Source organism: Lutjanus erythropterus, chromosome 1, assembly GCF_056507025.1.
Source record: "Lutjanus erythropterus isolate fLutEry1 chromosome 1, fLutEry1.hap2, whole genome shotgun sequence".
Classification (NCBI taxonomy): Eukaryota; Metazoa; Chordata; class Actinopteri; order Lutjaniformes; family Lutjanidae; genus Lutjanus; species Lutjanus erythropterus.
Window position 1 is genome coordinate 45,514,090 of NC_139317.1, and position 11,976 is coordinate 45,526,065.

Consider the following 11,976-nt stretch of genomic DNA (forward strand, 5'->3'; position numbering starts at 1 on the left):
TCATGATAGCAAATGTTGATATAGTCATTTACGTTTTGTTTAAACTTGTTTAACAGAAAGCTAAAAAACCAAATTCTACTTTTTAAGTATTTTTCAGTGAATCTTAGCGCGTCCTTTCTCTCTTTCTCCCACATGCAAGGATCCAGCTGATGGCTGAGAAGTTGACTGATCTTTATCTGCTCTGGTACACATTCACTGACCTTCTGTGGTAAATGATTACTTATTGATACACTGTATAGTTAGGATTCTGTGTAATGTAATGTTTGTCTGTGTACACCCAGGGGTCAGGAGAATATTGTGGTTAACACTACAAAAATGACAGATAAAAAACAGACTGAGCCCCTCGGTCCAGTTCCTCCTGGTGTGTACTTTATTTGTGTTTAAGTTTCCAACCCTACTTTACTTGAAACAGAGAAATAATTGTAGAAATTGTAAATGTATAATTTCTTCATTATGTTTTCAATTTAGGATGTTTAACAGTGATCTTAAAGATCAGATCTTACAGAAGTGCTAGTGCTGTCCCTGTTTTTGGAGGTGTTTGATTGTAACTTTTAAAACAAAGTTAAAAATGTTCAAATGACTGGCAGGGACTGCCAAACAAAAAATGTAAAATTAAAGTAAAATAGTCTAATGCAGGTAAGTGCAAATACAATACGGAACAAAATTATTATTATTAATTATAATGTCTTTATTCAAATGAAGTGCAAATACAATAAATTTACAAGAAAAATCGGAACAAAATTATTATTATTAATTAGAATGTCCTTATTCAAATGAAGTGCAAAGATCAATAAATTTAGAGGAAAAACAATCTATAAAATAAGTGTTTTTCTACAAAACTATTAGTGTTATCACTTTGTTAAAGATGTGTGATTTTTGATTCAAGAAAATTCTGTAAAATAACGGTGTTTCTCTCTGAAACTATTAGTGCTATCACCTTACTGAAGGTGTTTGATTACAATAAAAATGTTAAGAATGGTCAAATGACAGCTGTCAAACAAAAAACATAAAATTAAAATTAAATAGCTTAATACAGATCAGTGCAAAAACCATAAATTTACCATATATATATATATATATATATATATATATATATATATATATATATATATATGGTGTTTTATGGTAATTCTTTAGGATTAAAATATAAAATAACTGTTTCTCTGTAAAACCTTTAATGTAAATTTCTGTAAAAGTATTTGAATTAGGATTTTTTACTGTAATTTTATGGCTTTTGTTTGGCAGCCTCTGCTTCCAGTCATTTGACTTTTTTTTTCTTTAACAGTGAGCCTCACATGTTTAATGTGACGTGACTTATGTCTTCTGTTGTATTTTACTGTAGGTCAGTAAGCTCGCCTTAGCATAATATCTGATTTATATTTTGATTACTTGCTTCTCTTTATCTTAAGGAAAATTGGCCCTGAACACTAAATCAGCTTTCCTTAAGCTACTAGTCATGAGGAACAGCAGTGACATATGATAATTCACAGTGAGTGACAGGACATGTCATGTGATTCATTTTTTTCCTACATAAAAATGTGACTTATTTGAGAATAAAATGATGCATTCAATAATGTATCTTAAGTATTTCAAATACTCTAATACAAGTAAAGTAATTTTCCTGCCCAGCAAAATGCACATTACAAAATACTTCAAAGTAATTAAATACATATTTTGAATACATGTAATTGAAATACTGTCCATCTCTGAATAGAAAGAAAATCGATTCTACATGAAACTGCTCACAATAAGGTCTGTGGATTATCTTGACTAATCATGTCATGATTTCTGCTGTGTTTACGTTTCTCAAATGTATTTTTTTGGCACTTTGAGCAACACAAGCTGAGTGTCTGTTAGTTCCATTATATTAGAGAGAAGACAGAAATCTCTACGGCTGATATCTCCAAAACTATCTGGATGGATAAACAGCACTACAGGTGAGGGGAAAATGTGTGTTTTTGAAGTTTGGGTTAACTGTCCCTTTAATATAACACTTGATCACCTGAGAATTAAAACCACACCACTGGCTGTATCTTGTAGGACACCCCAGCATCAGCACCATCTAATCTGTGCATTTATTCACCCTTGTGTTCAAACTGAGCTCTGGTTATTGCTGAATGAATCAGTATTGTATTTACAGTCAAACTGATATTAGTGTGAAAACATTCTCTTTACAGCTGAAGATAGAACTCAGCAGGTTCTCCTGTGATGATGAAAAGTTCTAGAACTGATGTCACAGAGAGAGCGGTTCTGAGTGATGTCATCAATCTGTAAGCACTTGGACTCACAACCACCCTCCAGTTAAGGACACATCAACCGAGAGGCCCGGAGAAGAGGACTGGCAACCAACCGGCACTATACGGCTAAGTATCTTTTGTTAACACAATCTACATTATTCATATTTGTTCACATCTGCTGTTTTTTTCTCTTTAATTTCTGTTTCCATAGGAAAAGACATGTCTTCCACGAGAGGCGCCGTTTCACCCTCGAACTCAGACAACAGTCCCTACAGTCTCCCCAGCCAGTACAAGTTCCTGAAAGTCCTGGGAGAGGGGGGCTTTGGATCTGTCCTGAAATGTTTGAAAAAAGACACTCAAGAAACAGTGGCTATAAAGATCCCCATATACACCGAAATCAAGAAAGAGGTAGGACACTGTTTGATGTTCACAGCTCTAACAGACACTTTATAGTCAAAGGTACAGTAAGTGCCAACTATTTAGTCAATTGTATTTAGCAAGTACAAGTGCAAAAACATAATTTCCTTCAGTTAGTGCCATTAAATAATACATTAAAAGGTACAGATATCGACAGATGAAACACCTGTCACGATAGTGAAGTTTCATATTGGTCGATATCAGTAATTATTGATCATATAGGTTGTGACTGACAACATGTTGTGTACTGCAAAGGGTTGAAGTGGCCAAGGTGTATAAAATAAGTTTGGGCGATACGGATAAAATCACATATGATCATTTTTTTTCAACAAATACAAAACAGATACAGAATATTAAGACTAGGGTTGCAAGTTTTTTGCATTTTCCTCAACTCATAGTTGAAAATGCTAACAACCATTTAATTATTAATAATTAATAGAATACGTAACATGTTTTCAAGTAAGTAAAGACAAATAACAGCTTGAACAGTCAGCAAGTTTAGAAAATGAGATCACTTCACTGTAATGCAGCCTTGAAAAAAACAGGAAATGGCAACACTTATTCCATGTCACGATATCTAGTTTCATTTCACAATACAAGATAATATCAATATATTTCCCAGCCCAAATATTGTGATTATTTGTACAAAACTGCAGTTACCTGTAGTGAGTTTGTTGCTTCATACATGTGAACATCTGAACTATCTGTGAACAACTAATCATGTCAAACTTGTCATGTGTCTCCAGGCTACCCTGTTGAAAAGGTTCATGCGCCACAATTTCGACCAACACAATATAGTCAAGTTTTTGGATTCTTTCGACACGGAATTTGGAAAAGCGCTGGTGTTCGAGGAACTGGATATCAGCTTGGCTACATACTTAATAAAGAGCCGGTGTAGACCTATGAAGCTGAGAGACATCAGAAGCATCATCCGACAGGTATGGATACAGCACCATCACACACAAAGCAAATTACTGAACAGTCAGCTTTAATGCCCAAATTCACAACAGCCTTCTAACTGTCATTGACGCTTCATGTAGCCGACATATTATAATAAAAGAAATCCTCCTGGCTGATTAGACTTGGTATTATTAGCTAATCTTGACTTTAAAAATACTGCACAATCCTTTTTATTTCTGATTTCTCCAGGGAAAAAACACTCTTCTCACCTGCTGCCCACTTCCACTTTGTTCATTTTTACTGTGACTGTACCTGTGAATCTATATAAATATATTTTTACAGAACTCAGGAGGTGCAGGACTTTGCTGTGAACTGTGGCTCAGTCTCTGAACTGTATCACTGATCTTGTATTTGCAGACTGCTACAGCTTTGGATGCACTGAAGAGCTTGGGGGTGATCCACGCTGATATAAAACCAGACAACATAATGCTGGTGGACCGACAGAGAAGACCTTTAGAAGTCAAGCTGATAGACTTTGGCTTGGCCCTGCCCACACGTAAAGTCAGACAAGGCATGACGTTACAAATAGAAGAGTTAAGGTAAGTTATATAGACACTCTGATTATTATTATTACACTGGAGTGACTTGGTAGTTTGACAGTTTTATCATAAAAAGTAGCTGAGTGCTCGCTTCCCTCAATGAGCTAACTGGTATTTTTCATCTTTATAAAATGTCATGTACACATTCTGTGTTATGCTTTTCTTTCTCATTCAGGGCCCCAGAAATTGTTTTAGGACTACCATTTGGCGAAGGCGTTGACATGTGGTCCCTGGGCTGTGTGATGGCTGTTATGGTCACCGGCGATGTGCTGTTCTCAGCAAACACTGAATATGAATTAGTAAGTCATCTACTTAATTCCACTCTGATTCTAAGAGACTGAGTGCCGCACTTCTTTTAGCCTGCTAGCCTGACGGCTTTAGCTCGCAGCTTAAGTTAGAGCAGACGTGCACGCTCATTTGTCAGTTTCTTGCAGTTTTTCCTTTGTGTTTTTGGTTTTCTTTTGCTGTCCCTTCTGCATGATGAGAAATCTAAAGCCTGACAAACCTGCATCACCAGGTTATCAGTGCTAAGTTGTGTTCAGACAGCGGCTGTTCAGAAGAGGGGGTTAGTTAGCAGTCAGTCAGTTCAGAGGGGAAAAGTGCAGAAGAAAACAGGGAGGGGAGAAAAAAGACGGCCGTGGAGCTTTGTTCAAACAGAATTTACTTTCAGGATGACAGAAAGAGGTCCTGTGAATTGTGCACGTTAGCGATGATGGGAGTTATTAGCATTAGCATCTTTAGGAAAAGAGAAAAGTGCTCCTGTTGCATACAACAACATTTGGTTCTGTGTTTTATCTCCAGCTGCAGCGCTTTGTTCACCTCCTGGGTCAGCCAGCGGACCACCTTCTTAATGACGGGATGTATACAAAGCGTTATTTCACCAGGACTCAGACCGACGGCTGGAGGTTTAAGGTACCACAGTGAACCTTTTCTGACTTTTCAACACAACATTTTTTCATCTTTACCACTCTCTCTATGTAACAGGGATGTAACAATATCAAAAAATTTTCAGTGTGATAAAACCACAATACAAAGTCTATGATGGAATAACAAATAACAAATCAGATGTGTATTTTTTGTGTGCATAAAGTTTTTTTGTCCTTTTAAATGAACATACCTCTGCTTTTCTTCTTCTGTGCAAAAAAATGGCATGAATTATGTTTGGAAATGAACCTGTCCAATTCTGGATTTTGGGATTCTGACGTTATGGAATCTAAAAAATTTTCAGAAATCGATACATTGGCTGATTTTCTTACTATGCATCCAAAATTACGTCTGGACACTGAAACAATAAACTTTCACTGGTATTTTTAATCATTTAATTAAATTAAATCAATTAAATAACTATTAAAAACACAAATCGAACAACCTGAATTAAGAAAAATGATCAAAAATACATAAAATTTGGCCTATAAAGCTAAATAACACTAAAATAAAAAATAATCTGCTTTATGTTCTGTAAAGTAAATATCACACAATGTATGCACTGAGACCGACATGGACGATACAGCTGTTCCAGGCCAATATGCAACCAATATTATTGGCTGAATGATTTATCTGTCAGGCTTTATGGGCCTTAAATTATTCATGTCAGTCCTTTTATAAAATCAAATCAAAATAATAAAAGAAAATAATTAACCATGTCATGATATACAGTATATCGTCACAGTCTGGTTCAGTATTGAGACATTTTATTACTGTGATATGGTGATATTTGATATCGTTACATCCCTACTAATTAAGATTAAACATGTTTACTTTTCTCAGCATTTAAAAGTTAGTAAGTTTGTTTTATTAAGAAGAACATTCATACGAACACACTGAACCTTCTTTCAGACACCTCAGAATTATTGGGGAGTAGAGACTGAAGACATGTGCTTAGGACTCTCATCTCTGGACAATCTGAAAAAAGTAAGTGAAGTAACATTTACTGTGATTGGCTGTCTCCATGAATCATGAGGATGACTTGGCTGATGGTGGATTTGAACATTGTTTCCTTAACTAGAGACGCAACAAAACGGAGAATTTGGAGTGGGAGCATTGTATCGAGCTCCTGAAGGCCATGCTGACAATAGATCCCACACAGAGGATCACTCCCCGTGAAGTCCTCGATCATCCATTCATGTGAGTGCTTTTGTTAGTGTTCTGAGCAAAAACAGTCTACTGCTTTGATCAGTTTCCTGTCCTGTTTCCTGGACACTGGTGTAACAGTGAGAGCTTGTCTTTTGGTAGCACTCTGAGCACAGGTGACATTAGGTGAGATTATTCTCTCCGACCGTAAAACCCGTGGTTTTTCTTTGAAGATGTCAAGACAAATATAGGAATATTACACATCCTGTGTGTGTGTGTGTGTGTGTTTAGATCGTGGACTGAAGTGGACTCTTTGTCTTTTGCCACAACTGAGGACACGCCGTCACTGGAATCTCTCGCGGGGGAGTATTCAGACAGGTGAGATGAGCTCTTCTGGTCATGACACTCATTTCTCTGATTGGTTGTAGATCTTTGAATCCAGAAGCATTTTGGCCTGCATGTGTTGGTAACTGAAAATCATCTGAGAGATTCCAGACTCACTCACGTTTGTGAGGCGACGCTGGGCTCAACAATAACAGGAATAATATTCTGACAGTTTGTGTGTCTGTGTTTAGTCTTCTGTCTCAAGAGGATGAGATGTCAGGATGCTCAAGCTGGACAGAGGAGGACTTTGACGTCCGGCCTCATGCTGCTGCTTCACATGACGACAACACCACCAGCATCCAATCAGACAACAGCAGAACATCATCAGCGAGGAGTGATGAACTGTGGCGGTCCCGAGTCCTGCAACAACATATGTCCTTAGGTCAGCCTACCCAAATTAAGGACGCGGTCCAATCAGACAGTCAACACAGGTGAGATGACCTCCTCTGATCATGACCTTCATTTTACACACAGAAGAAGAAACGGTTCATTTCAGTTGGACCTGGAGCTGAGAGTGTGTTGGGAATATCATGTTACTAAGTAACACATTACTACTGTTTGCAGTACCTAGAAGTGTATCTAGTTACTTTTCAGATTCAATAACACTGTTATAATTACTGAAATTTAAAAGGGCCTATTACTTGTTACTTCAGATTTGAGGTCACATGTAGTTGATCTGATGGATTGTAGGTTATGTTTCATTGCTGCAAATGTTTGTAAGACACGTAGTTGGTCTGATTGGTTGTAAGTCATGTTTTGTCGCCCTGGGCCCCGTTTCCCAGAGCCTTCGTAGCACTACGTACGTCTTAAGTTGTATCTTAAGGTCTTCCTTAAGCTTACGGGCTGTTTCCCAGAGTTGAGAAACAGCCCAGGAGACCTTAAAATACAACTTAAGACGCACGTAGTGCTACGAAGGCTCTGGGAAACGGGGCCCTGATTGGTTGCAGGTCACTCATTCTAACACTGTGTGTGTTTGTGTGTTTAGCTTCCATGTGATCAACATATCAAGAAGTGGATTATGGACATCTTCAAGTGAGGACTCTGACTGTGAGCCTCCTGCCACCACCCCAGAAGACAAAGACACCACCACCACCCAGACAGACGACCACAGCCCAGCACCCGCAACCACACCATCACGTGTGATCTGTGTCCGACCTGCTGCACCTGAGAACACGTGGGATAATGTGGGGAGTACAGACAGGTGAGATGACCTCCTCTGATCATGACCCTCATTTTACACACAGAAGAAGAAACGGTTCATTTCAGTTGGACCTGGAGCAGATTTGAGAGAGTGTTTACCTCTCAGCAGTGTTGGATTGTTGGATTGAATAATGCATTACTAAGTAAAGTATTAATGTAACTCCATTACTTTTTGCAGTAGCCAGAAGTGTATCTGAAAGGGCCCATTACTTGTTACTTTAGATTTTAGGTCGCATGTAGTTGATCTGATGGATTGTAGGTTATGTTTCATTGCTGCAAATGTTTATAAGACACGTAGTTGGTCTGATTGGTTGTAAGTCATGTTTTGTCGCCCTGGGCCCCGTTTCCCAGAGCCTTCGTAGCACTACGTGCGTCGTAAGTTGTATTTTAAGGTCTCCTGGGCTGTTTCTCAACTCTGGGAAACAGCCCGTAAGCTTAAGGAAGACCTTAAGATACAACTTAAAGGCTCTTGAACTTGAAGGCTCTGGGAAACGGGGCCCAGATTGGTTGCAGGTCACTCATTCTAACACTGTGTGTGTTTGTGTGTTTAGCTTCCATGTGATCAACATATCAAGAAGTGGATTATGGACATCTTCAAGTGAGGATTCTGACTGTGAGCCTCCTGCCACCACCCCAGAAGACAAAGACACCACCACCACCCAGACAGACGACCACAGCCCAGCACCCGCAACCACACCATCACGTGTGATCTGTGTCCGACCTGCCGCACCTGAGAACACGTGGGATAATGTGGGGAGTACAGACAGGTGAGATGACCTCCTCTCATTTTACACACAGAAGAAGAAACGGTTCATTTCAGTTGGACCTGGAGCAGATTTGAGAGAGTGTTTACCTCTGAGCAGTGTTGGATTGTTGGATTGAATAATGCATTACTAAGTAAAGTATTAATGTAACTCCATTACTTTTTGCAGTAACTAGAAGTGTATCTGAAAGGGCCCATTACTTGTTACTTTAGATTTTAGGTCGCATGTAGTTGCTCTGATTGGTTGTAAGTCATGTTTTGTTGCCCTGGTTACAGGTCACTCATTCTAACGCTGTGTGTGTTTGTGTGTTTAGCTTTCTACCTAATGTGATCCACATATCAAGAAATGGATTAAGGACATCTACAAGTGAGGACTCTGACTGTGAGCCTCCTGCCACTGCCCGAGAGGACAAAGACGCCACCAACACCCAGACAGACGACCACAGCCCAGCACCTGCAACCACACCATCACGTGTGATCTGTGTCCGACCTGCTGCACCTGAGAACACGTGGGATAATGTGGGGAGTACAGACAGGTGAGATGACCTCCTCTGATCATGACACTTATTTCACAGACAGAAGAGGCAACAGTTCAGTTCAGCAGATTTGAGATGTTGTTTATAATTGTGAATAATATTCTAACTCTGTGTTTGTGTGTGTGTTTAGCTTGCAGGCTGGGCTGACAGAAACATCAGAACCACTTGTGACAGACACTGATAATGACACTTCGACACCTGAAGACTCCACCGCTCCACCACAGTTGTCTTCACCTGTGTCTCAACTATTCCTGAAAAAGAAAAAGAATTGTTTCCGGCGTTTCTACTATTGGATGAAGAAGAACTTCTTCTGCTGCTTGACCTGTGTTGATGACAATGAGGAGGAGTGAGTTGTGCTTTTTTAGCATGATTTGAGCCTCTGAGTTGTCAGCAGGGTCAGTAGCAACCTAAAAAAAATTGCGAGCCATATAATTGGAAAATTTGACATCAACCGAATTTGACACTCTTATATCACATTGGCTATCAGACAGAATATAAAACTGCTGTTAAAACGCGATGAGAAGAGAAGCTCTGTGAGGATTTTTATCAGCATGGTTTCTGAGCCCTTCAGGAGTTGTGCCATAAACACCCTCACAGGGCTTCTCTTGGGCGGCACGGTGGCTCAGTGGTTAGCACTGTGGCCGCGCAGCAGGAGGTCTCCTCCTGTCTGTGTGGAGTTAACTTGTCCTCCCTGTGTCTGCGTGGGTTTTCTCCGGGTGCTCCGGTTTCCTCCCACACCAAAATAGAAAAAATATGCCGACATTATATTCTGTTCAAAGAAAAAATCAATCAATAAACACTGAAATTGAATTTTATAAAACTGTCTCATGATTTTTATTAAGTAATACCACTAATATTCAGTATTTTCCTCAGTGTTGGTTTCAGGTTCAGGACATAAAGCTGGACTAATCAATAATATGTATTAATGATGAGGTAAATGTGTCACCCACAGAGTATTATCAGTTTTTTTCAGTGAAAAAGCTCTAACAAACACTTCACACTACCTGCTCAGCAGCAGACACACACAGTTAAAGACACGAGCTGGTGAACACATGGATTATTTAACAGCTAAAGACATTTTTCTGATGAGCTGATGGAGACCAAAGCAGAGCTAAAACAGAGTGAATATTGAACACAAACACAACTCCTAATGAATGTTAATGTTGCTCTGTGTCTGCTGGATGTGTCAGTAAAATACTGTGTGCTGCGAACATTTAGCCATGTCTAAATTTATAGGGTGTTTACAGCTTGTTGCACACAAGAAAAAAAAATCAGTGAATGCTGCTCTGAGTTTAAATGAAGTCTATGTGACACTACAATAAATGAACTGCTGGACAGAAGTAACTCTGAACATTAAAGGTGTCAGTATGCTTCATCAGCAGTGATTGGTGGATGGTTGAACAGCTTTGGAAATCTTCTTCCCCTAAACCGTGGTCCAGTGGCAGTCACCAAGTGTCTGTCAGGTTAAGAACGAACTAGTAAAACCTCAGGAGTGTTGCAAGAATTATGTTCTGTTATCAATGCTAATGCTGTTAGCTAAGTTTAGCATTTCCAGTGGGCTCGATGTATAAACACATGTAGATCTGGTGAGCAGGTTCACTTGTTCTGACTATTAAAGAGGTGTTTAGCTTTATTTAGATTTAGATTTATTTATTTTTTTAAATAATTAATGACCATATTAATGAACATTTCTATGTAAATATGTTTGCAATTGTAGCCAAGGCTAATTTCCATCTCTAGTCCTATTGGCAGGTTGGTGTTCACAAAAAAAAAGGTAACAGTAAGAGAAATATCAATATAGAAGGAGATTAGAAAAGAAAAGGAAAAAAAGAAATTAAAGAAAACAAGCAAGGCAATAAAATAAAAGACAAGAAGTTAGTGATTACAGACCAGACTCCATCCACAGTGAAAGTTTGTCAAATTCTAAAGTGCAAGGTGCTAAAGTGCTGCAGGTCCCAGTTAAAGTGCTAAGTGCTAGCATTATTGCATACTGCCTGATTTCATATGACCTTAAAGTGTTTAGTGGATTGCACACTTCCTTATTGTACATGTTGGCGTTACTGCACGTTGCTCGACTTCGTGATGTGTAAAGTGCTAGTTAAACTGCACAATGCCTGTTACACAGTAAAAGGTCACATGGTGTTGCTCGTCTGGTTTGTTTTCAATGATAAACAGGTACAAGTGAGGTTATGTCAGTCTATGGGAACAGATTTGGTTGTCCAGTAGCCATGTTTTCAGATGCTTAGTAAATGATCTTAGATTTGGCAAAGCATGTATGTCATTTGCTGTTGTATTCCAAGTTTGGGTAGCATGATATGAGAACACTGCCTGTTCAAAAGCACTTTTCCTAAATGGGACTAAGCAACCACCTCTGGAGTTTGTTTTTTTAATATGTGGAGCAGGTGCTAGACCATGGAGGATTTTAAATACCAATATCGAATCAACATATTTGATCATATTCTTCCAGTTCAATAAATCATGCAGTGATGATACATGTTTGTTTTTTTATCTAAAATTTTTAGAGCTTGTTTGTATGTCGTTTCGATGGTTTCAGACTGGTCTTGTATGCCACTGCCCAGCTAGTTATACAGTAAGTCATGTGTGGCATAACCATAGCATTAAAATATATTTTGAACGATTCAAGAGTTAAGTCATTTCTAATTTGTCTAAAGTTAAACAGATTGAATTTCATTTTAGTAACAAGTGACTTGCTGTTTGAAGCAAAGATTAGAATCTATAAGAAGACCTAAATATTTATATTCATAAACCACTTCAAGTCTCGTTCCTTGTACCACCACATCTGGATCAACATGATCAACGTTCTTTGATATGAACATACAGACCGTTTTTGAAACATTAAGGTGCAGCTG

The 11,976-nt window shown here is 38.7% G+C and overlaps 1 protein-coding gene and 1 long non-coding RNA gene across 2 annotated transcripts; both read left to right on the forward strand.

Annotated features, from left to right (window-relative positions):
* On the forward strand, positions 1-2,399 carry LOC146333358 (uncharacterized). Its single transcript, XR_014771329.1, has 3 exons — positions 1-208; positions 1,858-1,937; positions 2,178-2,399. It is a non-coding gene; the product is annotated as an uncharacterized LOC146333358 (long non-coding RNA).
* Positions 2,400-2,816: 417 nt separating this feature from the next.
* On the forward strand, positions 2,817-10,547 carry LOC146333359 (dual specificity tyrosine-phosphorylation-regulated kinase 1A-like). Its single transcript, XM_084725575.1, has 11 exons — positions 2,817-3,592; positions 3,972-4,153; positions 4,329-4,452; positions 4,955-5,065; positions 5,990-6,064; positions 6,159-6,277; positions 6,515-6,601; positions 6,799-6,957; positions 8,359-8,574; positions 8,885-9,106; positions 9,237-10,547. The coding sequence occupies exons 1-11, from the start codon at positions 3,389-3,391 to the stop codon at positions 9,454-9,456; spliced, it is 1,719 nt and encodes a 572-aa protein (XP_084581701.1). The 5' UTR covers positions 2,817-3,388; the 3' UTR covers positions 9,457-10,547.
* Positions 10,548-11,976: the final 1,429 nt, after the last annotated feature.

Bases quoted from the DNA above. Each gene is read 5' to 3' on its own strand.
- LOC146333359 (XM_084725575.1), top strand. From the start codon at position 3,389: ATGTGTCTCCAGGCTACCCTGTTGAAAAGGTTCATGCGCCACAATTTC. The intron at 4,453-4,954 runs GTAAGTCATCTA...TTTTATCTCCAG, and splicing joins CAAACACTGAATATGAATTA to CTGCAGCGCTTTGTTCACCT. The intron at 8,575-8,884 runs GTGAGATGACCT...TTGTGTGTTTAG, and splicing joins AATGTGGGGAGTACAGACAG to CTTTCTACCTAATGTGATCC.